The 24600-nt window shown below is 37.7% G+C and overlaps 2 protein-coding genes and 1 pseudogene across 9 annotated transcripts in view; 2 read left to right on the top strand and 1 right to left on the bottom strand.

Moving 5' to 3' along the window:
• LOC127862412 (uncharacterized) overlaps nucleotides 1-24600 on the top strand; it is a 99397-nt pseudogene that overhangs the window by 64710 nt on the left and 10087 nt on the right.
• The window catches only part of LOC127862001 (histone-lysine N-methyltransferase KMT5B-like), a 106404-nt gene that overhangs the window by 79832 nt on the left and 1972 nt on the right, over nucleotides 1-24600 (bottom strand). For 2 of the 8 annotated variants that reach the window (XM_052400858.1, XM_052400881.1), the window contains exons 2-8: nucleotides 23887-24038; nucleotides 22681-22849; nucleotides 22251-22363; nucleotides 21221-21407; nucleotides 20455-20591; nucleotides 19533-19693; nucleotides 13756-17049 (exon numbers count right to left, since the gene is read on the bottom strand). The exons of 1 other annotated variant lie outside the window; for it this stretch is intronic. In XM_052400858.1, the coding sequence (XP_052256818.1) occupies nucleotides 15233-17049; nucleotides 19533-19693; nucleotides 20455-20591; nucleotides 21221-21407; nucleotides 22251-22363; nucleotides 22681-22849; nucleotides 23887-24038 (2736 nt within the window). In that variant the 3' untranslated portion in view covers nucleotides 13756-15232. Of the gene's footprint in view, nucleotides 1-13755; nucleotides 17050-18760; nucleotides 18784-19532; nucleotides 19694-20454; nucleotides 20592-21220; nucleotides 21408-22250; nucleotides 22364-22680; nucleotides 22850-23886; nucleotides 24039-24600 lie in introns of those variants that run through there. 5 more of the 8 variants (XM_052400913.1, XM_052400868.1, XM_052400924.1 and 2 more) reach the window with 5 other exon arrangements.
• On the top strand, nucleotides 9-4083 carry LOC127862242 (pyridoxal 5'-phosphate synthase subunit PdxS-like). Its single transcript, XM_052401287.1, has 7 exons — nucleotides 9-176; nucleotides 1026-1183; nucleotides 1475-1555; nucleotides 2463-2583; nucleotides 2777-2923; nucleotides 3349-3531; nucleotides 3748-4083. Exons 1-7 carry the CDS (start codon nucleotides 155-157, stop codon nucleotides 4047-4049), a joined length of 1014 nt encoding a protein of 337 aa, XP_052257247.1. The 5' UTR covers nucleotides 9-154; the 3' UTR covers nucleotides 4050-4083.

Here is a 24600-nt window from a genome sequence, read left to right as displayed (position 1 = left end):
TTATCTATTGTTTACACTATGATGTTTATGTAAACTTCGCATGCGCAAATACTTGCTCGGCGTTTGCATCATTCGACATTCGGATTGAGATAGAGGTTGTATACGTCTTCCACTAACAGCCGATTTTCATAGTTAAGAAGGCCGAATACCGAACATGACGGAGAAAATTACCAATGGTAAGATTTATTATTCTGCTCCTTTATTATTTTTTATTAATTCTGTGAAGAATTGCATACTTTTTTATTAAAAGTTATTTTTACTTTTAATTCAACACTATGCAATTGTAAACCTTTCGTAGATTTTTATTATACATTTGGTAATTATCAATACAGCAGCTTTCGCATAATTGAACATGTGTTTTTCCATTGTACGTTTAGCATATATGATAACACCAAAGATGTTCTAATGCGTTCATCATTACATAAATATAACGTTCATCGTAAAATTACCATACCATTCACCATTTTATAATCATAGCGTTTATTATTACATAATTAAAGCGTTCATCATTACATAATTAAAGCGTTCATCATTACATTATTAAAGTGTTCATTATAACGCAATCATAGCGAGCATCGTTACTTTACCATAGCGTTTATCATTTTATAACTATAGTGTTCATCATTATAATTATAAGTATAGCGTTTATCGGTGCATTATTATGGCGTTCATCATTATGTTTCTATTGCGTTTTTTCTTACGTAACAATACCACTTTCATTACATTATCATAGCGTTCATCAATGCATCAATATAGCGCTCATCATAACGTAACCATAGCTCTCATTTTTACATAAAGATTTATGTTTGCTTACTATTGTATTGTATAATTCTTTAATTGATCAATTATGCATATACATTCTTAGTTGTTTTCCTTAAGAAAGTTCGAGTTGTATACTAAATTAAATTTTTAGAATTCTAAGAACTTCTGTTCTGCTATGAATAATTAATAAATGGCAGGAAGTTCAAAATTCAAGGTAAGTGGAAGAAAGCCCAAATTCATGATATTGACATGCTGTTTGCCAGGTTTCCATGTTACGAACCTGATTGGGGCGAATGATCGTCCCAAGGCGGGTCAGACGGGCACATTTAAGGTGAAGGCCGGCCTTGCCCAGATGGCCAAAGGGGGGATCATCATGGACGTCACCAACGCGGAGGAGGCTCGAATCGCCGAGGAGGCCGGGGTTCGTATACTGACATCGCGAAAACTTAATGTAGGACCATAGTATACTATGGTATAGTGTTTACTTCTGTGAGAACTATGACCTTTGAACATTGAGATCTAAACTTATATCTAAAAACACAAACGATTCTTTTACATTATTTGCGGTATGTGATAATCACTTATTTTCTCTTGTCGCAACATTTCACACTATTTACACACAATGAATATCAAAGAAATGTGCCAAATATGATCCTCGCGACGCTCATATCTGCGATGATGAGACATTTATATGATATTCTTTATTTTTCAGGCATGCGCAGTGATGGCGCTCGAGAGGGTTCCAGCAGATATCCGCCGGGACGGAGGTGTGGCCCGCATGTCGGATCCCAAGGTAAGACAAACACCTATATATCAGGTACACTTGTTTAGGAATGATATCGAAACATGTATTACTGAACATTTAGTACTTACCGGGTAGGTGGTTGAATTGTTGTCTTAATTAGGACCGCATTTTTGCTGACGAATATTTAATGCACATTGAATAGATCTGAACAGAATGAATTATATATATATATATTTCAAATTGCCGTGGTAACCGGTACGGATCCCGAGGGCCCTTTCCGAGGAAGGGGCGGGGGGAATACGTCCGCCTGCGGGTGTGGTCCGTTCAAGTGAACTGGCATACGAGCAGGCAAAGGACGATCTTCCTTATTTCATTCAAACATTCAACTTGTTGTTCGATCGCCTCAGGCTGATAAATGCGAAGGATTTATATAAATATGTCTCGGGAAGCATTAGGTGATTGGTTTTAGCAGAAAAAGACAAAATATTTAAACACTTTTTTATATTAATGCATATTTTTAGCTAAATAGAGATGTGGTTTTATGATGAAAAGTTGTTGCTAGCTAGATTTAAAAGAAGTTACACTATTACTTTAGTAGCGATTATTATAATATAAGGGGCACTAAACTTGTCCGCGGTACTGGGTCAGCTTGAAATACGCCTCCTCTCGCTCGTCCTCCATTATACACAGCACATACGTATTAATATTTACTTTTCTATTGATATTGAAATTACAAGGCGTTATAAATGAATTGAAGTCATCTAGGGAGCACTTAACCCTTGTACCCCTCTACCCCCGGCAGACCCTTCCCTAAGCTTTATCATTTTTATGGGAAAACGTGACATGCCAAATTATTTCGAGGGGGCGCAACACGATTAAGGCGGCTAAGAAGGGAAATAGCCCCTTCATTCTCGTAAAGATTGAAATGTCTCGCACTTTGTACACCTGTATGCAGATGATCAAGGAGATAATGGCGGCGGTGACGATACCGGTGATGGCGAAAGCACGTGTGGGGCACTTTGCTGAAGCGCAGATACTCGAGTCACTGGGGGTGGATATGGTCGACGAGTCCGAGGGTAAGATGTCGTCGTGACGTAGTGTTAACATCTGCTTTTAATCGGAGCATTATTTGTATTCTTGAAATAGGTTTTCATTTAACTTAAAATATGGTGTTTTAAAACATTATACAAGAAAAAGAAACCTGAATAGAAACAAACATGACGAACGTTATTTATACCTAACTAAACCTCGTTTTATTGGTTTTTATAGTGCTGACTCCTGCAGACGAAACAAACCACATCAACAAGCAAGCCTTTACAGTTCCGTTTGTGTGCGGTGCACGTGACCTGGGTGAGGCACTGCGCAGAATCGCCGAGGGAGCAGCTATGATAAGAACAAAAGGACTCGCGGGGACTGGTTCGTAAATTAAATGAATGACTCACAAAAGCAATCGCCAGTATTTTTCGTATATTAACATTTTGGTGATCTGATAAGTGTACGCCCTACAAGCTGGGGTTTTATTCCTAGTATTATGAGTCCGAATTATCTTTCCGTAATGGCATGGTTCTACAAGAAATCGGTATCGAATATGTCTGGGATTCGATGAAGATAAGCTAAAATCCGTATATTTGAACTAAGATAAAGATAAATATAATAGTCGGCCGCAGGCCTAAATTTACGAACGCCATGCCAGTAGGTTTTTTATCTGCAAGGCGTAATAAAACACGCCTTTATGTTGCTATGTAGGCGTTTATATTTAACTACTAGTATCTGAAATTTGTTAATGCGTTAGGCGTGTTCTTTAGGGGATATTTTTAAACTGTCCGTGTATGTGCCGGCAGGTGACGTGGCGGAGGCGGTGCGCCACCAGCGCATGATCAATAAGCAGATCAAGATGGCTCAGTCGCTGGACGCAGACGAACTCTACAGCTACGCCAAGGAGCTCCGTGTGCCCATCGATCTACTGCAGAAAACTGCGGAGCTCGGTCGTCTTCCGGTGGTGAACTTCGCTGCGGGTGGAATAGGTTTGTAATTCTACTATTGTTAATCTTTTTCTTACTTTCCCACATTCGAAAGCTGGTCGTAAGCTCGCAAAAGTATTATGTTGATTCTTTAGATCCAATTTCATGCGACCCAGGAAGTTGTCCATGTTTTCCATACTTGAGATTTTGCTTTAAATACTCAAACATTTTTCCGGCACATAAATGTTTAGCAATAATATGTGTGGTTTTAACTCTCAGCTACCCCGGCGGACGTGTCTATGATGATGCAGCTTGGAGTGGACGGTGTATTTGTTGGCTCGGGTATATTCAAGAGCTCGGACCCAAAGCCGCGGGCCGCTGCCATGGCGCAGGCGGTGACCCATTTCAAGGATGCTAGAAAGCTGGCGGAGTTGAGTACCGACCTCGGACAGGCCATGCTCGGTGAACCGCGAAACGACGCCATCAAGAAGTATTCGAACAACTGGACGCGCGGGGAAGCGGACCAATCCAAGATATGGAACGCCACGCTCGGGACGCCGCAAAACCACGCGTCTTATTAGATGTGAGGGCGCGAGGGGGGGGGGGGGGGGGGGGGGGGTAGGGGGTTAGTTATTGTTCAGTCAGCGGATGTTATTTATAGTTAAAGCTGAATATATGTTTACATGTGTATACGTATAATGTTAACCGATACATATTAAGTATGATTTTATGATTTTCATTACGATGATGGGACAGAATGTGTGCTTTATAAGTGTTATGAATGCAGTATGTGAACGGACCAGCACAATTTTGAAAACTGAATTATCTTATAGATGCTTCAAAATACTGTTTATTTTAAATGTTTGTACATAACTCGTGAATGCACATTTGGTTTCGTTTAAGTTTTGATTACATATTAACACTTGCTATGTGTGTATATATGTCTATGTCAGACTTTCTTATATTATGGAATCACAAATCGTGTGATTTCCACTTAGGAATTTGACATGTTGAGGAATAGGCATAAAATAATATGAACTGTGACAAATTATATCGATGAATAAAGTCCAATAACAAATAAAGTACATGTATAACAATAATTGCGTCGTGCGCATGGAAATCGAAGTATTTCTTGACGCAAAATTAGAAGTTTGTCAAATTTTTAAGTTGCTTCTCTATAAATGAAGCAATCTCAGACCCATATTGTGACTCTAATAACGTCCAGAGATCATTTCTGTAACTACAATTAAACGTTTGTTGGAATACTGATTTATGAAAATCGTATTTAATTTCAGTGATAAATTTATCAAGCGACATCAGTCTGGATTGCGAAACAAAACATATTTCAGAGTTGCCTCCCTTACTCTGCTCACCATTGGTATATGTGTACCATAAGAGTTCTCTTAGAAATTGAAGTCGAAAAATTAAATCTTTTTATCATAGGTAATATGTCGGCATAGTAACGACAGCATTGGAGCGATATAGTAAAAAATTAAATCGCGTCGTTTAAGTCATGAATGAAACGGCCAACTGACACATTGTTTTGTTCTGAAAAAATATTAAGTATATACTTAGCGCTTGGCGTTGGCGGTCCCAAGCCCTCACTGAAAAAGGAGGGTTATGCTAGCTACCCTACCCTGTTGACACCTTATTGCTACAGAAACACCAAACAGAACAACAACAGACATCAGGGACCTGGGAGGTGGATCTACAGCTGGAGGACTATGACGCCGGACGGTAAAAGCCAGTGTCAACTGGAAGCCATCAGAACGAACACCATCATGGGTCAAACATGGGGGCAGCTGGAAAGACTCGCCCAGAACCGAGACGCCTGGCGGCAGCTGGTTGGCGACCTGTCCCAGATGGGACCACAGCGCCCGGCGGCAGCTGGTTGGCGACCTGTCCCAGATGGGACCACAGCGCCTGGCAGCAGCTGGTTGGCGACCTGTCCCAGATGGGACCACAGCGCCTGGCGGCAGCTGGTTGGCGACCTGTCCCAGATGGGACCACAGCGCCTGGCGGCAGCTGGTTGGCGACCTGTCCCAGATGGGACCACAGCGCCTGGCGGCAGCTGGTTGGCGACCTGTCCCAGATGGGACCACAGCGCCTGGCGGCAGCTGGTTGGCGACCTGTCCCAGATGGGACCACAGCGCCTGGCGGCAGCTGGTTGGCGACCTGTCCCAGATGGGACCACAGGCGAAGATGAGATGACTTAGCGTCTACGTTTGCAAAAAAATACATTTTCCCGCCAATGCAAACAGTACAAATTGCAGGCGGATGTGTAAGAAAATACACGTTTGGAATTAATTTCATTTGTTATTTATTGCTACTTCCAAACTCTTGAATTAACAAATATAGACCCAAAGATACATAATCGTGTATCACGGTGCTGTCTTTCGTATTGTCAGCAGATTGCTGTTGTACGAATGTCCATGCCGGCGACTGACAACGGGAAGACCAAAATAACACACTTTTTATGTAATTACATTGGTCATTAATTCACGCAATAAGTCCGATCTTCACGCAATAAGTCCGATCATGGAAGCCATGTAACGTCATTATTAATCATTATAATCCCGTTGACAATTTGAACCTTAAAAAAACAAGTGCTGGAGGCGGTAGGTTGGACTTGCGCGCGGCATTCGAGCGAACCTTGCAAAAAAAAAAAAAAAATTAGCAATTCCGCTCTCTAACTCAAACAATTTGAATCGGATCATCACGCGACATTTTGAATATGTTTGCGGGTATATATGGGCTAAGTCCTATAAATAGTCTGATCGCTTGAAACACGTCAAATCTCGGTCAGCAGCTGGAGCGTGCGCGTCGCGACCGAGGCGAGAGTCGCCCGCAGAAGATCTACTCACTTGTGCGGGTGGCTCTGCTAATCCAGCTGAGTCCGCCACCCTCGAGCCGGACGTCTTCCACACTGCTGGGATTGCTGTCTTCTCTAAGATGCAGCGGACTTGTCACCCGCTGTTTATCGTCGAGAGCTCGCTGGCCCGTACCTGCCAGAGGTCCCGTCTTTAGAGGGACAGGAACTGCGGGACAGCGAGACCACCAGTGTGGAGGACATACGGGGCGGACCTGGGGCTGTTTGTCCGGGGGGGGGGGGGGGCTTGAAGCAGTTCCATGAACATCGAGGGGGTGGCCTTATGTAGGGACCCCGGTACTCAGTACGCTCAACGCACTGGAGAAACTGTCTCGGGGATGAAGACGACGGCCGGTGACAGCGAGAGTGGCGATAAAGGCAGAGCGGTGTGCTGCATTCCCTTTGCGGTGATGCGTTCAGACATGAATTTGTCTTGAAATTGTCTACTACCAGTGCACATTAAGGTCTCATTGGCCACCGTGCACTGGTCTTTTTGGATCTAAATTATATCTTTGGCGAATACCCAGGAAGCCGGGGTAAATTTGACCTACTTTGGCTCTAAATTCAACTTTTTCCCCTGAAAGGTCACAGGGGCAGATCGGGCTTCAAAGACCTCGTGAAGAGGCGTGTAGGATCTGTCAATAACTCTGATTCTATTACTACAACACGTCAAATCACATCCCTTGAATATCAAACAAGAGCTGTCAGAGGACAGCGCGCTCGACTATTTGAGTGCTTGACAGTATAACGTAAGCCATAATGGAGAGGGGGGTATAATGTGGGTGTGTGATCATTTAATAGATGATCTTTCAAAAATAAGAAAAAACAAGATGTGTTTGTGAAACACTATGTCCCCGTATATGACGTTTGACCTTGAAGGATGACCTTGACCTTTCACCACTCAAAATGTGCAGCTCCATGAGATACACATGCATGTCAAATATAAAATTGCTAGCTTCAATATTGCAGAAGTGACATTGTATGAGCAATTTTGACCCATATGTTTGACCTTGAAGGATGACCTTGACCATTCACCACTCAAAATGTGCAGCTCCATGAGATACACATGCATGCCAAATATCAAGTTGCTATTTTCAATATTGCAAAAGTACTCATAAAATGAGCGATTTCGGCCACATATATTTGACCTCTGACCTTGAAGGATGACCTTTACCTTTCACCACTCAAAATGTGCAGCTCCATGAGATACACATGCATGCCAAATATCAAGTTGCTATCTTGAATATTGAAATATTGCAAGTGTACATTAAATGAGCGATTTTGACCCATATTTTTGACCTTTGACCTTGAAGGATGACCTTGACCTTTCACCACTCAAAATGTGCAGCTCCATGAGATACATATGCATGCCAAATATCAAGTTGCTATCTTCAATATTGCAAAAGTTATTGCAAATGTTAAAGTTGGCGCAAACCAACCAACAGACCAACCAACAGACCAACAGACAGGGCAAAAACAATATGTCCCCCACTACTATAGTGGGGGACATAAAAAAATTTTTTTTTTTTTTTGGGGGGGGGGGTTCTGGGGTGGGGCGTGGGGGATGGTTTGGGTGGAGTGCATTGTGTTATGTCAGGTAAGTGTTGTTTTGTCAAAGTATGAATCAAATGTGATCATAAATAAAGGAGTTATGGCAATGTAAGCAAAATGTATTAGTTTGACCTTGAGAGTCAATGTCATTCAAAGGTCAAGGTCAAATTAAACTTGCCAGGTACAGTACCATCATGAGAGTAAGAAAGTATTTGAAGTTTGAAAGCAATAGCCTTGATACTTTAGAAGTAAAGTGGATGTAAACACAAAATTAAACAAAATATTCAAAGTTACTAAGACAAAAAAGGGCCATAATTCTGTTAAAAAGCCATCCAGAGTTATGCAACTTGCCCTGTACAGTCCCCTTACGATAGTTAGCAAGTTTTCAAAGTCTGAAAGCTATAGCTATGCCTTAGGAGTAAAATGGACCTAAACACAAAACTTAATCAAATGTTCAATTATCTAAGTATAAAAGGGGCCATAATTCTGTCAAAATGATTGATACAGTTGTCTGCTCTTGTTTATAGATTGGGATCATGTTGGTAAATAAGAATGCAAAATATGAAAGCAATATGTCAAAGGACATAGGAAATATTTGGGGTAGTACGCAAAACTTAACATAGATTTATCAATGATATGCATATTCTAAGTATAAAAGGGGCCACAATTCTGTCAAAATGCTTGATACAGTTGTCTGCTCTTGTTTATAGATTGGGGTCATGTTGTTAAAGAAGTATGCAAAATATAAAAGCAATATGTCAAAGGACATAGGAAATATTTGGGGTAGTACGCAAACTTTAACATTTGCATGCTAACGGGAACGGGAACGCCAACGTGAGTAGGATAGCTCCACTATATATATTTCATATATAATATTCGAGCTAAAAATGTCAAATAAACTTTTCCTAAAACAGATGACATAGGATCATGTTTGTGAATAACTAGCAAGCTCGCATGAAGCAAATCTAAATTATGGCCATTGATTTAAACTAGGTCAATTAAAATTGTCCAATCTTTAACTAATATATTGTAAAAATCGATCTTCAACAAACAAATGTTTTTCATATTGGTGCATAAGATAACAGCCAATCATGAATACCAGAAGATCATAAATAAAAAACAAGAGCACTGTCTTGCAGGTGCAGACTGCTCATCTATTTTTCTTTTTAAAGGTGTAAGGACCTATCTCAATTTCAATCACAAAGGAGGGAGGGGTGGAGTGGAGAGGGGTGTATAGTGTGGGGGTGTAGTCATTTATTACATTATCTTCCAAAAATGTAAAAAAAATGCAAATTTTTTTTTTGGTGTGGGGGGGGGGGGATTCTTGGGTGGGATGGTTGGACGGTATTTCAAAAACAAAATAATAAAAATAAATACATTTTTTTGAACTTTGACCTTGAAGGATGACCTTGACCTTAATCTTCCACCACTCAAAATGTGCAGCTTCATGAGAACGCCCCTTTGAATTTTTTTATTTTATTTTGACCTTGAAGGATGACATTGACCTTGAACTTCCACCACTCAAAATGTGCAGCTTCATGATAACGCTGCTTTGATTTTTTATATATTTTTTTACCTTTGACCTTGAAGAATGACCTTGACCTTAATGGATGACCTTGACCTTGAACCTTCACCACTCCAAATGTGCAGTTTCATGATAACGCCGCTTTGAATTATTATTTTTTTGACCTTTGACCTTGAAGGATGACCTTGACCTTGAAGAATGACATTGACCTTGAACTTCCACCACTCAAAATATGCAGCTTCATGATAATGCCGCTTTGAATTTTTTTATTTGTTTTTTGACCTTGAAGGATGACCTTGACTTCGAAGGATGACCTTGAACTTCCTTCACTCAAAATGTGCAGCTTCATGACAACGCCGCTTTGAATTTTTTTTTTACCTTGAAGGATGACCTTGACTTTAAACTTCCACCACTCAAAATGTGCAGCTTCATGAGATACACACGCATGCCAAATATCAAGTTGCTATCTTCAATATTAAAAAAGTTATGGCCAATGTTAAAGTTTTCGGACGGACAGACACCATAAAATTAACATTTGACCTTGAAGGATGACCTTGACCTTTCACCACTCAAAATGTGCAGTTCCATGAGATACACATGCATGCCAAATATCAAGTTGCTATCTTAAAAAGTGAAAAAGTTATTGCCAATGTTAATTTTTTTTTTTTACAGACTGACTGACATACTGACGGACAGTTAAACTGCTATATGCCACCCTACCGCGGACATAAATTTTTTTTTGGGGGGTGGGGGGTGGGGGGGTATACTGTGAGGGTGTGGTGGTCATTTATTAGATGATCTTTAATTAAAAAAAATAAATATGGGGGGATCCGGGGGCGTGAGGAATGGTTTGGACGGAGTCAATTGTGATATGTCAGGTAAGAGTTGTTTTGTCAAAGTATCAATCGAATCTAATCAGAAATAAAGAAGTTATGACAATTTTAGCAAAATTTAATAATTTGACCTTGAGAGTCAAGGTCATTCAAAGGTCAAGGTAAAGTTCAACTTGCCAGGTACAGTACCCTCATGATAGCATGAAAGTATTTAAAGTTTAAAAGCAATAGCCTTGATACTTAAGAAGTAAAGTGGATCTAAGCACAAAATGTAACCATATATTCAAAGTTACTAAATCAAAAAAGGGCCATAATTCCATAAAAATGACAACCAGAGTTATGCAACTTGTCCTTTACTGTCCCCTTATGATAGATTGCGAGTGTTCCAAGTATGAAAGCAATATCTATGAATTCAGGGATCATATTTTCCCGCAACATCAATCGGTCCGGATATAAATGGGGAAAAGTATCAGAAAATGTATATCCGAAATCATGACAAATTACGTTAAAATGTATACCATTGATTTTGCCATTCATGAAGGTGGTATAATACATGTACAAGTAAAATTTCCTTATGCATTTTCTTTAAACGGAACGAGTTTTCTCAACTGGTTTTATCATTTGGTATTTCATTGCTGTTTCGTGTGCTGTTTTATCAGACTTTTTTCATCGTTGTCAATATTATTAATCTGTGTAAGTCTATACCGATGTTTTTAATTGTTGTCGACTCGATAATAGCTTACAAACATGCACTGGTCCAAACGAATGTCTGTGCGTAATTTTGGCTACTAACAACAACAACCAAATATTTAATAAATAATTTGTTGTCAAATAACCCACGGCCGATAGTTTACATGCGTAGGGATTTAATCACAAGAGCGAAGCATTTGAAACCACGCATCTAATTTTCCAGTCGTGAGTTATTCAACAACAAAGTATAAAGTACACGAATTATCTCGATTCTAACACGGTTTTACTAAAGATTTATTCAATGTATATTATTTTTCTTGTGTACTATTTTATGTGAAGTTCCGCCCATAAAAATAACTTTCGGCTGTTCTGTCGATCAGATCCGCGACTTTCATTCATATTATTTTACCTGATTATTACGCTGGTGGAAAATGAATCGGCATGTTTTGCTTAGTTACATCGCGTGCATTCAGACGCGTCTTTTCGGATGCGTCTTTAATCCGCTGTTCACAAGTTTTTGATTCTTGGTCTGACGCGCAATAAACCGGTCCTGACCGGTTTAATGACTGCAGCGAATGGTTATCACACCTAATCGAGATAAGAATGTCATTAGGGTGTGTTAGCATGTACACTGTGTAATCGATTTCATGACATGGGAATTTTAATAGCAAACAGAATCGGACCGACTGTTTGGGATTTCCAATCGGTCTTTCATGACCCCAATCGGTCTAGGACCGACAAAACCGAAAAAAAAATCCCTGTCTATGATACTTTCGGGGTAAAGTGGACCAAAACACAAAACTTAACCAAATTTTGTAGTATAAAGGGCCCATAATTCCGTCAAAATGCCAGTCAGAGTAACATTACTTTGCCTGAACAGTCCCCTTACGATAGTTAGTAAGTGTTGCAAGTATGAAGCAATACCTTTGATACTTAAGAGGACCTAAACACAAAACTTAACCAAATTTTCAATTTTCAAAGTATAAAAAGGGCACATAATTCTGTAAAAATGCCAGTCAGAGTAACATAACTTTGCCTGCACAATCCCCTTATGATAGTAAGTGTTGCAAGTATGAAAGCAATAGCTTTGATACTTAAGGAATAAAATGGACCTAAACACAAAAATTAACCAAAATTTTCAATTTTCTAAGTATAAAAAGGGCACATAATTCTGTCAAAATGCAAGCCAGAATTATCTAACTTTGCCTGCCCAGTCCCCTCATGATAGTTAGTAAGTGTACCAAGTTTGAATGGAATAGCATTGATACTTTATGAGAAAAGTGTACCTAAACGCAAAACTTAACTGGACGCCGATGCTGACGCCAAGGTGATGACAATAGCTCATATTTAAAAAAAAATAAAATAGATTAGCTAAAAATCATTTTGTTTGTTCTCTATGTCAATACCAGTTAAACCCAGACATTTTAGTGGACGTGGCACTCTTGTTTTCTGTTGTATAATTCAAGTTTTTTGTTGTATAATTCACGTTTTCTGCTGTATCGTTTAAGTTTTCTGTTTTATAGGTCAAGTTTTCTGTTGCATAGTTCAAGTTTTCTGTTGAAAAGTTCAAGTTTTCTGTTACTTTAGGCTCATAGTGATCTTAACTTGTCTTATAATTTGTGACTCACACTTTGGAACAATTGCAATCAAATAATTAATACTTTATTTTTGCATTTTACAATGGAAATATGGAATAAGTTTTACTGGTTTTATTATTAAAAATGAAGCTATAGTCATAATAGACCGCCTTTATTTTTGAATTGACACTGAATGTATTTCAGAAATGTCAATTAAATGGTAACATTCCGCACCGTTATCCTTTTGTTTGTGCATGTAAATGCCCCGACTTTAGCCGGCTCATATACTTTGTCTTTTCTCTCCGACCTCTGATATTTTGTGTTCTCTCCGACCTCTGATATTTTGTGTTCTCTCCGACCTCTGATATTTTGTGTTCTCTCCGACCTCTGATATTTTGTGTTCTCTCCGACCTCTGATATCTTGTGTTCTCTCCGACCTCTGATATTTTGTGTCGCTTTTATCCCAAAAAAGTATTGCGGCTAGAGAGGTGAAGCTTATACAACAGTTTGCCTATTGCAACATGTCTTGCTTCGTTTCTCCGTCTACCTTGTTTAGAACTGACCATTGACTTTCCAAAGTCAATCCATCCAGCATCAGTGTCTCAACATAGTAAAAAACTTGTTGTAGAACTGTTTGACGTACTGAAATAAATAGAGGACATACACAAACGTGTCGATGGCTGTCAAACCAGGCATTCGGTCGACATAAATATGTTGCGTATGCATGCCTTTGTACACGTGTAAGGTTAATACTTGTGCTGTTAAAAGTCACGGGATATAGGTGCATTTAGTACAACTCATGGGACCAGGGCCAATGTTTGTGACAATTAATAGTCAGAAGATTGTCGGGCATATTTAAAGCATTATTTTTAGTTGAGTTTTTAACACTTATCATTGCAAAATATATTAAGTCACATACAATAAATTTAAGAAGAGACTTATTGTATTAAATTAAAGAAATAACCACTGTCTATACAGCTCAAAATTACGTTATAAAATGAGGGACTGACAATTCTACAACAAAACAGAATGTATTAACATTCTCCAGACATTCACATGGGTACAAACTTTAGAAACTACTCATTGATAAACTAACACATGTAAACAATTAGATTATTTTAATAAAAATGTGTTTTTCAATGTTTACAAATTTACCTATAACTATGAACATAGCGATTGTACATCACAGTTTTCCAGCATGCAGTGATAAAACATCAACATCATCATCATGCTTACAACTTACAATTGAACACTGTAAACTTCATTCAACAATAGAATCAAGAGTCAAACTTCGTTCCAGAAAACACAGGGCTTAATGCAAGTGTGAATTGTGCTGTTCCATATTAGCCTTTGTAGTCAAGCACAGGCTCATCAATGACGACCCTTTTCACATAAACTGGATGAAGGCCTTTGCAAACAGTTTGGATCCAGATGAGACGCCACAAAATGTGGCGTCTCATCAGGATCCAAACTGTTTGCTATTCTATTAGTATTCTATGAAAAAAATCGAAGAAAATGCTAATTTTAGAAATTCAGCAGACAACATTTTAGCAGACGACAAATTTCCCAGCATGCAAAGGGTTAAAAAACAATCATATGTGCAGAGAGTGTAATCACTGATAATCCTGCACTGACAATATTTTATGCATAATGCCTAATTTGTCAGAGCCAGGCTCCTAGCCCTTTGCATGCTGGGAAATTAGTTGTCTGCTAAAATGTCGTCTGCTGAATTTCTAAAATTAGCATTTTCTTATATTTTTTTCAAAGATTACTATCAGAATAGCAAACAGTTTGGATCCTCATGAGACGCCATGTTCTGTGGCGTCTCATCTGGATCCAAACTGTTTGCAAAGGCCTTCGAAATTCGGTTCCAGCACTAAAAGAGCTAGTCATTCCAGCGCATATTGTGACAGCAAGCACAGCAAAGGTAACCATAACACACAATCTGAAGGGGTTAATGCACATATCAAATAAAATAAATCCAAGCAATTTTAGTGAAGGACTATACAGACAGAAAACTGCTTATTCAATAACCTGCAGATTTGAAATGTTTAATGAAAGAATTATTTTATTATCATTTTAAGAACAAAAACATTTCTGGAAAGTGTATGTGTTTTTTTTTAATTTGCTTAAATTGTGTAACATATTTATAAGCATTATTAAACTATGCATTGAAAGCTTTTGAAAACATTGTAGCAAATTCAAAGACAAAAAGCTACATGTACTATGAATGACACTTGTCATTAGATACTTTCTTGTCAAATCAAAATCTCCCAAGTGTTACAAACATTCAGTACCTCAATTTATAAATAAAATGTGTTCACATAATAAACACAACTAAGGTATCTACATATTGACACATGTACTTAAAGTAGCAAGGTGGATATTGTCCATTCCTTCTAACAATCTAGTAATTTAAATGTTGACAATGCCGGAAAAACAAATTCACAGTCCCAGTTTTCCAGAAAATGATGCCATTGGTGACAACAAACTATTGGACTTACTCTGCCATGCACCCAATAAGCCTTCTGTAGAATGGCTATATATGACCACACAATACTAAATAAAAATTGTGATTTCCTTATAAATTACATTGATAAATAAATTAAATGACAATTAAGAAGCAACCTCACTTTCACAAGTATCCTAAATATAAAATTACTTTACATTGCTATTTGCCCTATTTATGTCCAATAATGAATCTAACTAAATTAAAAGCTCATGATAGAGAGGCGCCAGGCCTTGGTATATTAATATTCACTTGTTCCCCACTGTGCCCATACTTTATTTTCATCAATTTTGGACATATGATGATTTCATCACTAGGATCGTCTGTAAACAAAGTTCGTGGACTGCTCTTAAAGCCATTTTGCCGGCGTCTTTGAGAACTGGCATCCATATATGGTCGGAACTTTGTACAATTCAACGGACTTTCCTCCTCATCAGAATCACTGACCTCGCTGGCTTCTGGGGACCCGTGAAGGGAGCCGGTCAGTGGTTCCAGCTTAAAGTGTACACAGGAGCTCCCTGAATTTTCAAGTTCCTTCACTAGAACTGGGTCCCGAGGCATCTTTATTGTGATCTTCGGCACTTTCTTCGGTGGAGAGAACAAATGCTTGTACGGAGTTAAACTCCCACCCAATGAATTCAATTTACTCCTAATTGACTTCCCAAATTTAATTGTTTCTGTTTCTGGTAAGCTTTGCCTACGTTTCCTAAACTTCGATTGAAAAATATTTTCTGAAAAGCATTTGCCAGATTCACTATGGCCGTTGATTGTCTTGCCATCCCCTAGACTATCCACATCAACATCTGCATCCTCACTGTTCTCTCCTACATCACTAGAATCCAAACAGACACCATTCAATGATCCAATGCGTTCAAACACATTGTCACTAACAATATCCACTGATCTTATACCTTTTTCTTGAAAACCCATTGACTCTTCACATCTTTCGAGTCTTCTTCTACTTCTTAGAGCTTGTCTTTTAGATGCTTTACTCTTTCTCATAACTGACTGCCGCCGTTTTTGTTTGCCATTCTTTAGGCTTCCCGCATCATTCCTGGTCTGCTTGGATGCTTTGAATGCCTCCAACTTGGGACTGACCCTGCTGTTCACAAACACGGCTGGGTTGTCAGAGGGGTCAGAGTCGTAAGGCATCAAGTGAGGCATGTCTGAGGGCCGGGTATGCAGTCTCTCTACCAGTGCCGGACAAGCCTTCCCTAGATCACTGGAATATCCCCCCTGAGTGTCCTCACAACTAGTGCCAGCTTCCTCTGAAGATACTGGCCCGCTTTCCCCTGACACGTCTAACTGAAGCTGTGTGAATATATTTCTAGAGGTACTGTGGCTTTTCAGCTGAAACGTAATTTCTGGGTCCACAGTTTGTATCACTTTAGAAGAACCTACATAATCTTCACTTCGTATTTTATCTTGGTCATGGTCCAGTTTTGGAGCACATTTACTGCTTCTCAGCCGAGAACTCTGCCGAAGCTCCCCGCCAGCCTCATTTAAACTGTACGTGTCTGATTGTTGTACACTGTTGATGTCAAGTTTAAGAGGTAGCCTGGTTTTAACGTGCTTAGATTCTTGTAATAACTTTTTATGAATGCACGGATTATGGTGAGCATAATTTTGTGACTTCAAATGAGATAAAGGTTTATCTAATTTAGATTTTTGATCAGTGATGTCTGATAATGGACCCTTAACAAAAGCAGGCTTGTTAGAATTACTGAGAATCCTATTTTTTGTACTCCTATGTTCAATTGTTGAATCTGGAGAGAGACTTTTCAGATATGACTGAGACGACACATGCTTTCTTGGCGACAGACGTAGTTCAGAAACTTTCACCGGGGCATTTTTATCAACACATGTGGGTATTTGTTCACCAAGGTCCACTTTGGGTTCTGGTAGAGAATGCCCATGAGCCAAGATAATCTCAGCATCATAGCGAGTGATGCCTCTCCGCTTGAGTTCAGCTTTAGACAGAAGGTGTGCCTGCTTCTTTAAATTGCCATCTCGAATATCCCAGTTTTCTGAAAAATTTCAAATGGTCTCAAAACAAGGGTATCAAATGAGCCTTGTTCTATGATAACTTGGATTATTATATGGGCCATATTCTGAGAAAACTGGGCATAATGCATGTGCGTAGTGTCGTCCCAGATTAGCCTGTGTAATCCACACAGGCAAATCAGGGAAGACACTTTCACGCTTTTATGACATTTTTTTGTTTAAATGAAGCCTCTTCTTAGCAAAAATGCAATTTAGGAGGAAAGTGTCATCTCTGATTAGCCTGTGCAAATTGCACAGGCTAATCTGGGAAAACACTTTAAGCACATGCATTAAGCCCAGTTTTCTCAGAAGGCGATTCATAAAGTGTTGTTACAGATTAGTGGATTTTCATTTAAAGAGACCTTGTGCAGACTGCACAGGCTAATTTGGGACGATTCTTTAGGCACATGCACAAAGCCCAGTCTTATGTACTTATACCCTTTGACTGTAATTTGTTAATTATATATATATATATTATTAATTAAATCAATAGTTGATGTTATGTGTTAAATGTGTAAATATTCCTATTTTAGGTCCTTGGTAAACCTTACTTTAAAACATGACAAAAGTACCTGATTTAATCAGAAAAAAAGCAATGCATGTATAATGATGTTAAAAACAAACATGGAACACAACAGTTTCTAACTGAAAAGTAGCAATATAAACAGTAAACTCATACAGAGGAGTGATTTTTGAACAACTGCAGCACATGTATCAATGAGCCTCATTCTGGAAAAACAGGGCTTAATGCATGTGTGTAACAGTACCCTAAATTAGCTAGTGCAGTGTGCACAGGCTAGTCTGGGATGTCTTTCCAGCTAACCGATGTTTGCAGTGTGTCCTGCCTAATTAGCCCTGATTAACCACATGCATTAGGTCGGGTTTTTTCCAGAATGTGATTCATATGAAAGTACACAATGTATATGTAAAAGTTCACTGCTTTGATTAAGAAATAATATTTTTCTATCGTGGTTTGTTGTCAAATAACCCACAGTAAGGAGTATAGATGCGTAGGAATTAAATCACTTGTGCGAAGCACGAGTGATTTGATAACACGCATCTATACAACTTACTGTGGGTTATTCGACAACAAACCATCATAGAAAAATATTATTTCGATTCTAACACGATTCTGACTGGTTTGGTTCAAGCTTTAGGACGTGAACTATATTTTTCAATACTCCGCCCTGCTTAGTACAAAGGTCACTATTTAGTGACGTCATTGAATTGTACAAACATATGACGTCGTTTTCATTCATAAATATTTTGCAAATGACGTCACTTTCATTGAAAACAACAATAGTAGAAACTTAATGACGTCACTTTTATTGATGCTACTGAAAAGCTGACATGCTATAAATTTTTTCTGAATTAAGTTTCCTAACAAATAACATTCTTAGTAGGCGTGGCTATGCCACTTATCACCAAATATACAATTTGTTGTTTCATAACATTTATATACATGTTACATTTATTACATTTCTTTTAGAGCGGGTTTTAGCACGTGCATTTTACTGCAATATTTTCTTTATTTATTGGGAACTATTTTCGAAACATTAAGCTCCGCCCATAAGTTATTGCAGAATAACCCACACTTGATTTCCTTCTTTGTCTATAGAAAACAAGTCAGGTGACGTGTTAGAATAATGAATCACATCTCTGAAGTCAAACAAAACAGAGAATCTTCACAAGTACCTCAATCTGGATGAAAAAGGAGCCTTCATATTTGAAATAAACATCACTTCATTATAAAATGTTTTAAAACTGAAGTCTTTTTATGTCTTTCAAATTGAGTTATATGAGTATGTTCTATCTCAAACATGGCAAATTTTAAGATTAAATTGATTGGTACATCTATACATCCTTTTAAGGTTTAAAAAACGTTACATTCTTCTTCAATTTGCATCTGATCAAACTGATTTAGGTGGTCACTTTTCTGTTTGCCTAAAACAATGTCTAATTAATGTGGTAAATACCTGCTTTGGTACAAGAGCTTGATACTACATGCTGTATTTTTACCTTTTTATTTCAACATATGACCTTGGCTTTAAAGGTATCCATGGTGTTTCATATATGAGATTAACAAACTTTTTAATGCTATCTCCAGTTTGCTCTTCCTCATCTATCTAATTATGAAATATGACCTAACATGTAACAGGCCTTTTCCTATATATCTACACATCCTTTAAACAGACCCATTCCCAAAGCAATATGGTAAACCAAATCCCACTTAAAAAATTCCAAAGTTGATTTTTTTTAATAAGTGTCTAATGACTATTGAATTACAATAATATTTCAATTACAAGCCTTTTTCTGGCCATGTTAGGAAAAATGCAATTTGGGGATTGGGAAGTTTTTGCACACAAATTCCAAATTTAAATCAAGAACCTGCAGACTATGAAAAGCGTATGTTTAAGTAAAACACGGTCCACCATAGGCACTGACTACATCACAAACCTGGACTTACCGTTTCCATTCATGTTCTTGTTCACCCCGACACATGATGAGCGATGGACCTGAGCCTGACTCTTCATGCGATGTAGTCGATCATCCGTGTCACGCAGCCTGTAGCCCTTCTCTATCTCTGGACTGCGGGGATCTGCACGCCGGAAGTAGCCAACACGACGCCTGAATAGTAATTAAGGTTTATTGGTAACAAGGGTATGAATTTCATTAACAAGATAAGATAATGTTGTAATGGTATGAAAAGTACAATCAACTGACAGGACAATTTTTAAAAAAAAATAAGATTTGATTTGGGGACCTGGTTTTTGATTGCAATAGACTCTGATTCAAACATGCGCTAGATATCGTCAAGATATATATTCTGAGCAAGTTTCATTAAGATGAAAAATGTTGCCTCTAGTGCAGGCTTCAACATGACATCACACAATGCACAGAAGATGCAAGACACAGGATGATAACAATAATTTACTATGACCATTTTGTGCTCAGGTAAGCTAAAAGAGTTCAAATAAGCAGCCAAGATCAAAGATTATTAAACATATTGCAGACAAGCACGATATTTAAAATATGGACTTTGAAAAATTGTCGACTTTGAAAAATTGTCATCAGTCAATCACCTGATATAACAGAACCTATTCCAAGTAATCTTTGTTATTGATCAGTGGTATAACAACACATAAAATATTTAGTACATGTCTCTTACCCAATTGTGCACTAGTGGCATAATATAATATTTTCACATCCAAATGTTATTTTTGTTTCTCAAACTTTTGCTTGTTATACACATAAATTTAAAATGCAGTAAAGGGTATTTTGAATTGATGTCAGATGAAAGTCCAACAAATTTTGCATTATGAATAGGTGGGAAATTCTGACTTTTGAGGATTATAACACAAAAGCAAGTAAGTTGGGCCCAACAATACCTTTCACATGTTTCACATTCGCACAAACTGTTGCTGTCCCCAAAGAAATCTTCCCCATAGAAGCATGTGATCTCTTCCCCTGCTTTGATATCACGCAGGACTTTAACACAGGCCGTGTCCCTGCCTGTAGACACAAACTGAAAAACACAGGCAACATTTTTACTTCAATTGATATAATCTGCATTAAGATGAGACAATTGTTAATAATATTTAATTACTTAACAAGCTGTCCCATGAACTTATTTTTCATTTGGACTTAAGTGTGTCCTTGACCATTGCAGTAGAGAAGACATGCATTATCTACATGGTGAACATCTTTTGTAAATTATTTTCTAAAATTTCAGGATAAATGATGGATTAGACATGTCACTTATAAGTTACAATTTTAACCTTAACTTTGACCTCTTATCATGACCTTGATCTTTGAGCTAGGGAGATAGAAGTTACAAATGACAGGCCGTCTCCACATGGTCAACATTTGTTCTAACTTATTTTAAAACTGTATCATGAATGAGGTGACAGTCTGAACAAGCTGTTAAAAAGCCAAATTATCCCTTTGACCTTGACATAAGAAGTAGGGAGGCAGATTAACATATAGTTAACTTATAGTTATTCTGTTTTAAATAAGAAACCTTTGTATTATATGTACAGTTTCTGTATTTACAAAGAATCGCAGTAGATTGCACTGAAATAGGAGAAAAGAACTTTTATGTAAACTGTTTTGTCTAAATATAAATCTAAGACACTCTGATTCAATTATGCTCACCTTGCAATTTGCCCTGCAGTCATGATTTATAAACGATGCAGGACCTAGCCATAACTGGGCACAGTTTTTACGGCATGAAAACATGACACTGAAGTCATTTACGTTTGGGGTCAATAGTTCATCCTCTTCCTGTTCTGTCAACTCTGCTATACATCCAATAAGCATTTCAATCTTGTCATGCTTCAGCCTGCAAGAAAAATTGTTCATTTTGATCCAAATTTTATAAAGTTTTCATAAAATTATTTCTTTCAAAAAGAAAGTTTATTAACAAACTACAACCCTCGAAAGTACCCAGCAGCATCATGGTCCTATCATGATACTACCAAACACCTGCTACCAAATGATCAAAGTGAATAATCAAAGTGAGAACTATTCTGAAAATGGGAAAGCAGGATCTGGCAAGTATCTCAGCAAAATTCAAGTTACCCATGTAGCCGTGAGTGGAAATCTAGACCCCTGTTGAGCAATTATGTTTTGTAGCACTTTTTAGGAGATATTTGTTTGTAGAGAGGTGAACAATCCTGGCAAAATATAATAAACAAGACTATTGTCACGCAACATAAGTCCCCTACTGGCTCCACCATTGTCAGAAATTCCACCATTTTCAGAATATTTTTTTATATATTTGTTGCCATAGCAACCAGAATTTTTGACGTAGGAACAAAATGAAATGACGTGCATAATGTCCATATTGCCATCTATCCATGTTTCAAGTTTCATGAAAAAATATTATGAAATATAAAAGTTATCGCAGGATCCAGAAAATCACCATTTTCAGCAGTATTTCAAGTCTATTTGTTGCCATAGCAACCAGAATTTTTGAGGTAGGAACGAAATGAAATGACGTGCATAATGTCCATATTGACATCTATCCATGTTCCAAGTTTCAAGACAGACAGACGGAGTGCAAACAATAAGTCCCCTCTGGTGAAACCGGTAGGGGACTAATAACGGGGAAAAAAAGGCATGTTTTAAAGAGAAGCTTTATATCAAAACAAATCACATAATGCTCCAGACCCAAGCCACTTACCAATCCTTGGTTGCACATATCTTCCCACCCAGGTTCCCTTCCATAGCGTAGCGGCTACAGGTCTGTATCTCAAATCCTGATCGTGTATCAAACATCTTCAAATACCGAAAAATCTACAAAAATTATAATCATAATTGACATGGCAATACTATTTCACATCAGTTTTGAACAAGAAGGACCTGCCAAGATGAGATTAGAAATTTACATAACCTTCAAAGGAAAATTGTTTCCAAAGCACAATAAGTCACATGTGTTTTTTTCAGATCATTTCTTTAAAACAACACTTAAACTTGCTATGGCACCAAGTCTTGCTAGTGGACAAAAACAAAAATGATGATGACCACACTTTTACTTACACAATTGAAACAGAAATGATCAACCACAAATACTGCATGATACACTGTGAAATATAACCACATAAAAGTCTTACATGATTTCTGAAGATTTCTTGCTCTCCTTGATCTTTGTTGAGAAGGAAGCTGCGGACTATATCCACTGCCAACATCTCACTGTAGGCTCTCTCATACTGTTGATGGTGCTTGAAGCGCTCAATGATAACTTTGCATTCTGCCTCAGTCTTTGATTTAGGTTTTACATACCTAAATTAACATGACCAAGACAATTAGTTTTTTGACAGTATTAATAGCAAAAGAAATATCAAGTAGGTGATATTATATCAGAAGTAACTTCTGACTCCCTAGGAGTTCATAGAAAATGATATTTTCACCACAAAATGTAGACATTTTATGTAATTTGATTTTGTTTACATTCAAAGGTGCAAATATTGAATGATCACACATTTCTTATCAATACTAAGCCAATCTGGCCAAAGTGCTGAAAGGTTTACTTAATAAACAGTTTGGACAAAAGAAACTTTTTGAAGAAATGTTATAGTGATTGAAATGATTGATATATTACACTCTGGGCAGACAGGATATGAAGTAACGCAACCCCTTTTCCCTTGAAATTGTCCTACTTATTGAATAAAAAAAAACATTTAAAACATCATTCTTTAAATAACAGAAAATTATACTAGGTATAATGTCAGTACTTTTCATCATTCTTTAAATAACAGAGAATTATACAGCCTGTCGACCAGTTGAGAATAACACGTTCATTCTTTTTACCACGATAATTTATTTCAGGATTAAGTGTCAATGTGAGAAGATGCAAAAATAAAGAGTAACATTTATTGTGTATGATAACAGGTTAGGCCAGACGGCATATGCAGTTTTTTGTCAAAAAAAGCCAATAAAAGTCCACCCTTCGAAAAATTATTAAAAATCATTCAACTTACAAAATTAGTATTTCAAAACATTGCCATCGCATTGGTTTTCAATCAGCAAAAAGTTTATTTGAACATAATAATAAAGCCCTCTATATCCATATGCACATTTCAAAACATAACTCATTAAATCAGTTCCGGTTAACTTTTTGCTGCATTTATCCCCCCTGTAAGCATAATACAAAAGCTTTCTTGCTAAAACTTTGCTAATTTATTCCTTTACCTAACGTATACCTTAGACACTTATCATTTGTTTTTATTGGGGCATTATGGAAAATTAAATACAAATTAATCAGAACTGCTTATCATCCGGAACTGGTTGACAAACTGTACTAGGTATAATGTCAGTACTTTGTGTTCATTTTATGTGTCTGAAACCCGAGGTATGCATCCAGACACACGCTGTTGGCCAAGTCATCATATTCACACAGTTGCTTTGCTGTCATCCCTGTGGAAGGGGCATATCTGGAGCCAGCACTGTCCACACCCATTTTTGGTTTATTCTGAAACATGTTGCAGTAAGCTAGTTTGAATTAATCTTCAGTGATGAATGGGGAAACAAAACATGGAGACACTAAACAATGTTGAATTAATCAATGTTGAATTAAAAGTAAAGATCTGTCTATTATCTATCTTTTGTGGTTGATGAATGTTATAATATGTCAAGGGTAACAAGAGGTGCACTTGCTAAATTTAGATGCGGCATAGGAATAGAAACAGATAGATACAAGGATTTACCAAACTTGCACAGCCTTGCTTTCACCGCCTCAAATTTATAGAAAATGAAGAACATTTGTTAATGCACTGAAACTTCTATGACATAATTTGCCAAGATATGTTTATTGAATATTGTACTGGTTTCTTATACTTGGATACTTAAAAACAACATTTCCACATTAATATCTTACGAGTCCTTAGTTAAATAGGGTGATGGTTGTTTCGTCCCCCTACCAGTTCGAGCCACTGATATTTGTGTAGAGAGGGATTGGTCGTTTCGTCCCACTGATAAGATATAGCCAGGATGGTGTGAATAATAGCCAGGATGGTGTGAATAATACCGTATAG

This window comes from Dreissena polymorpha, chromosome 1 (genome assembly GCF_020536995.1).
Source record: "Dreissena polymorpha isolate Duluth1 chromosome 1, UMN_Dpol_1.0, whole genome shotgun sequence".
Lineage (NCBI taxonomy): Eukaryota > Metazoa > Mollusca > Bivalvia > Myida > Dreissenidae > Dreissena > Dreissena polymorpha.
Note: the sequence above shows the minus strand (reverse complement) of the source record. Positions and strands in the feature narration are given on the sequence as shown.

Bases quoted from the DNA above. Each gene is read 5' to 3' on its own strand.
- LOC127862242 (XM_052401287.1), top strand. From the start codon at position 155: ATGACGGAGAAAATTACCAATG. The intron at 1,556-2,462 runs GTAAGACAAACA...ACCTGTATGCAG, and splicing joins CCCGCATGTCGGATCCCAAG to ATGATCAAGGAGATAATGGC. The intron at 3,532-3,747 runs GTTTGTAATTCT...TTTAACTCTCAG, and splicing joins CTTCGCTGCGGGTGGAATAG to CTACCCCGGCGGACGTGTCT.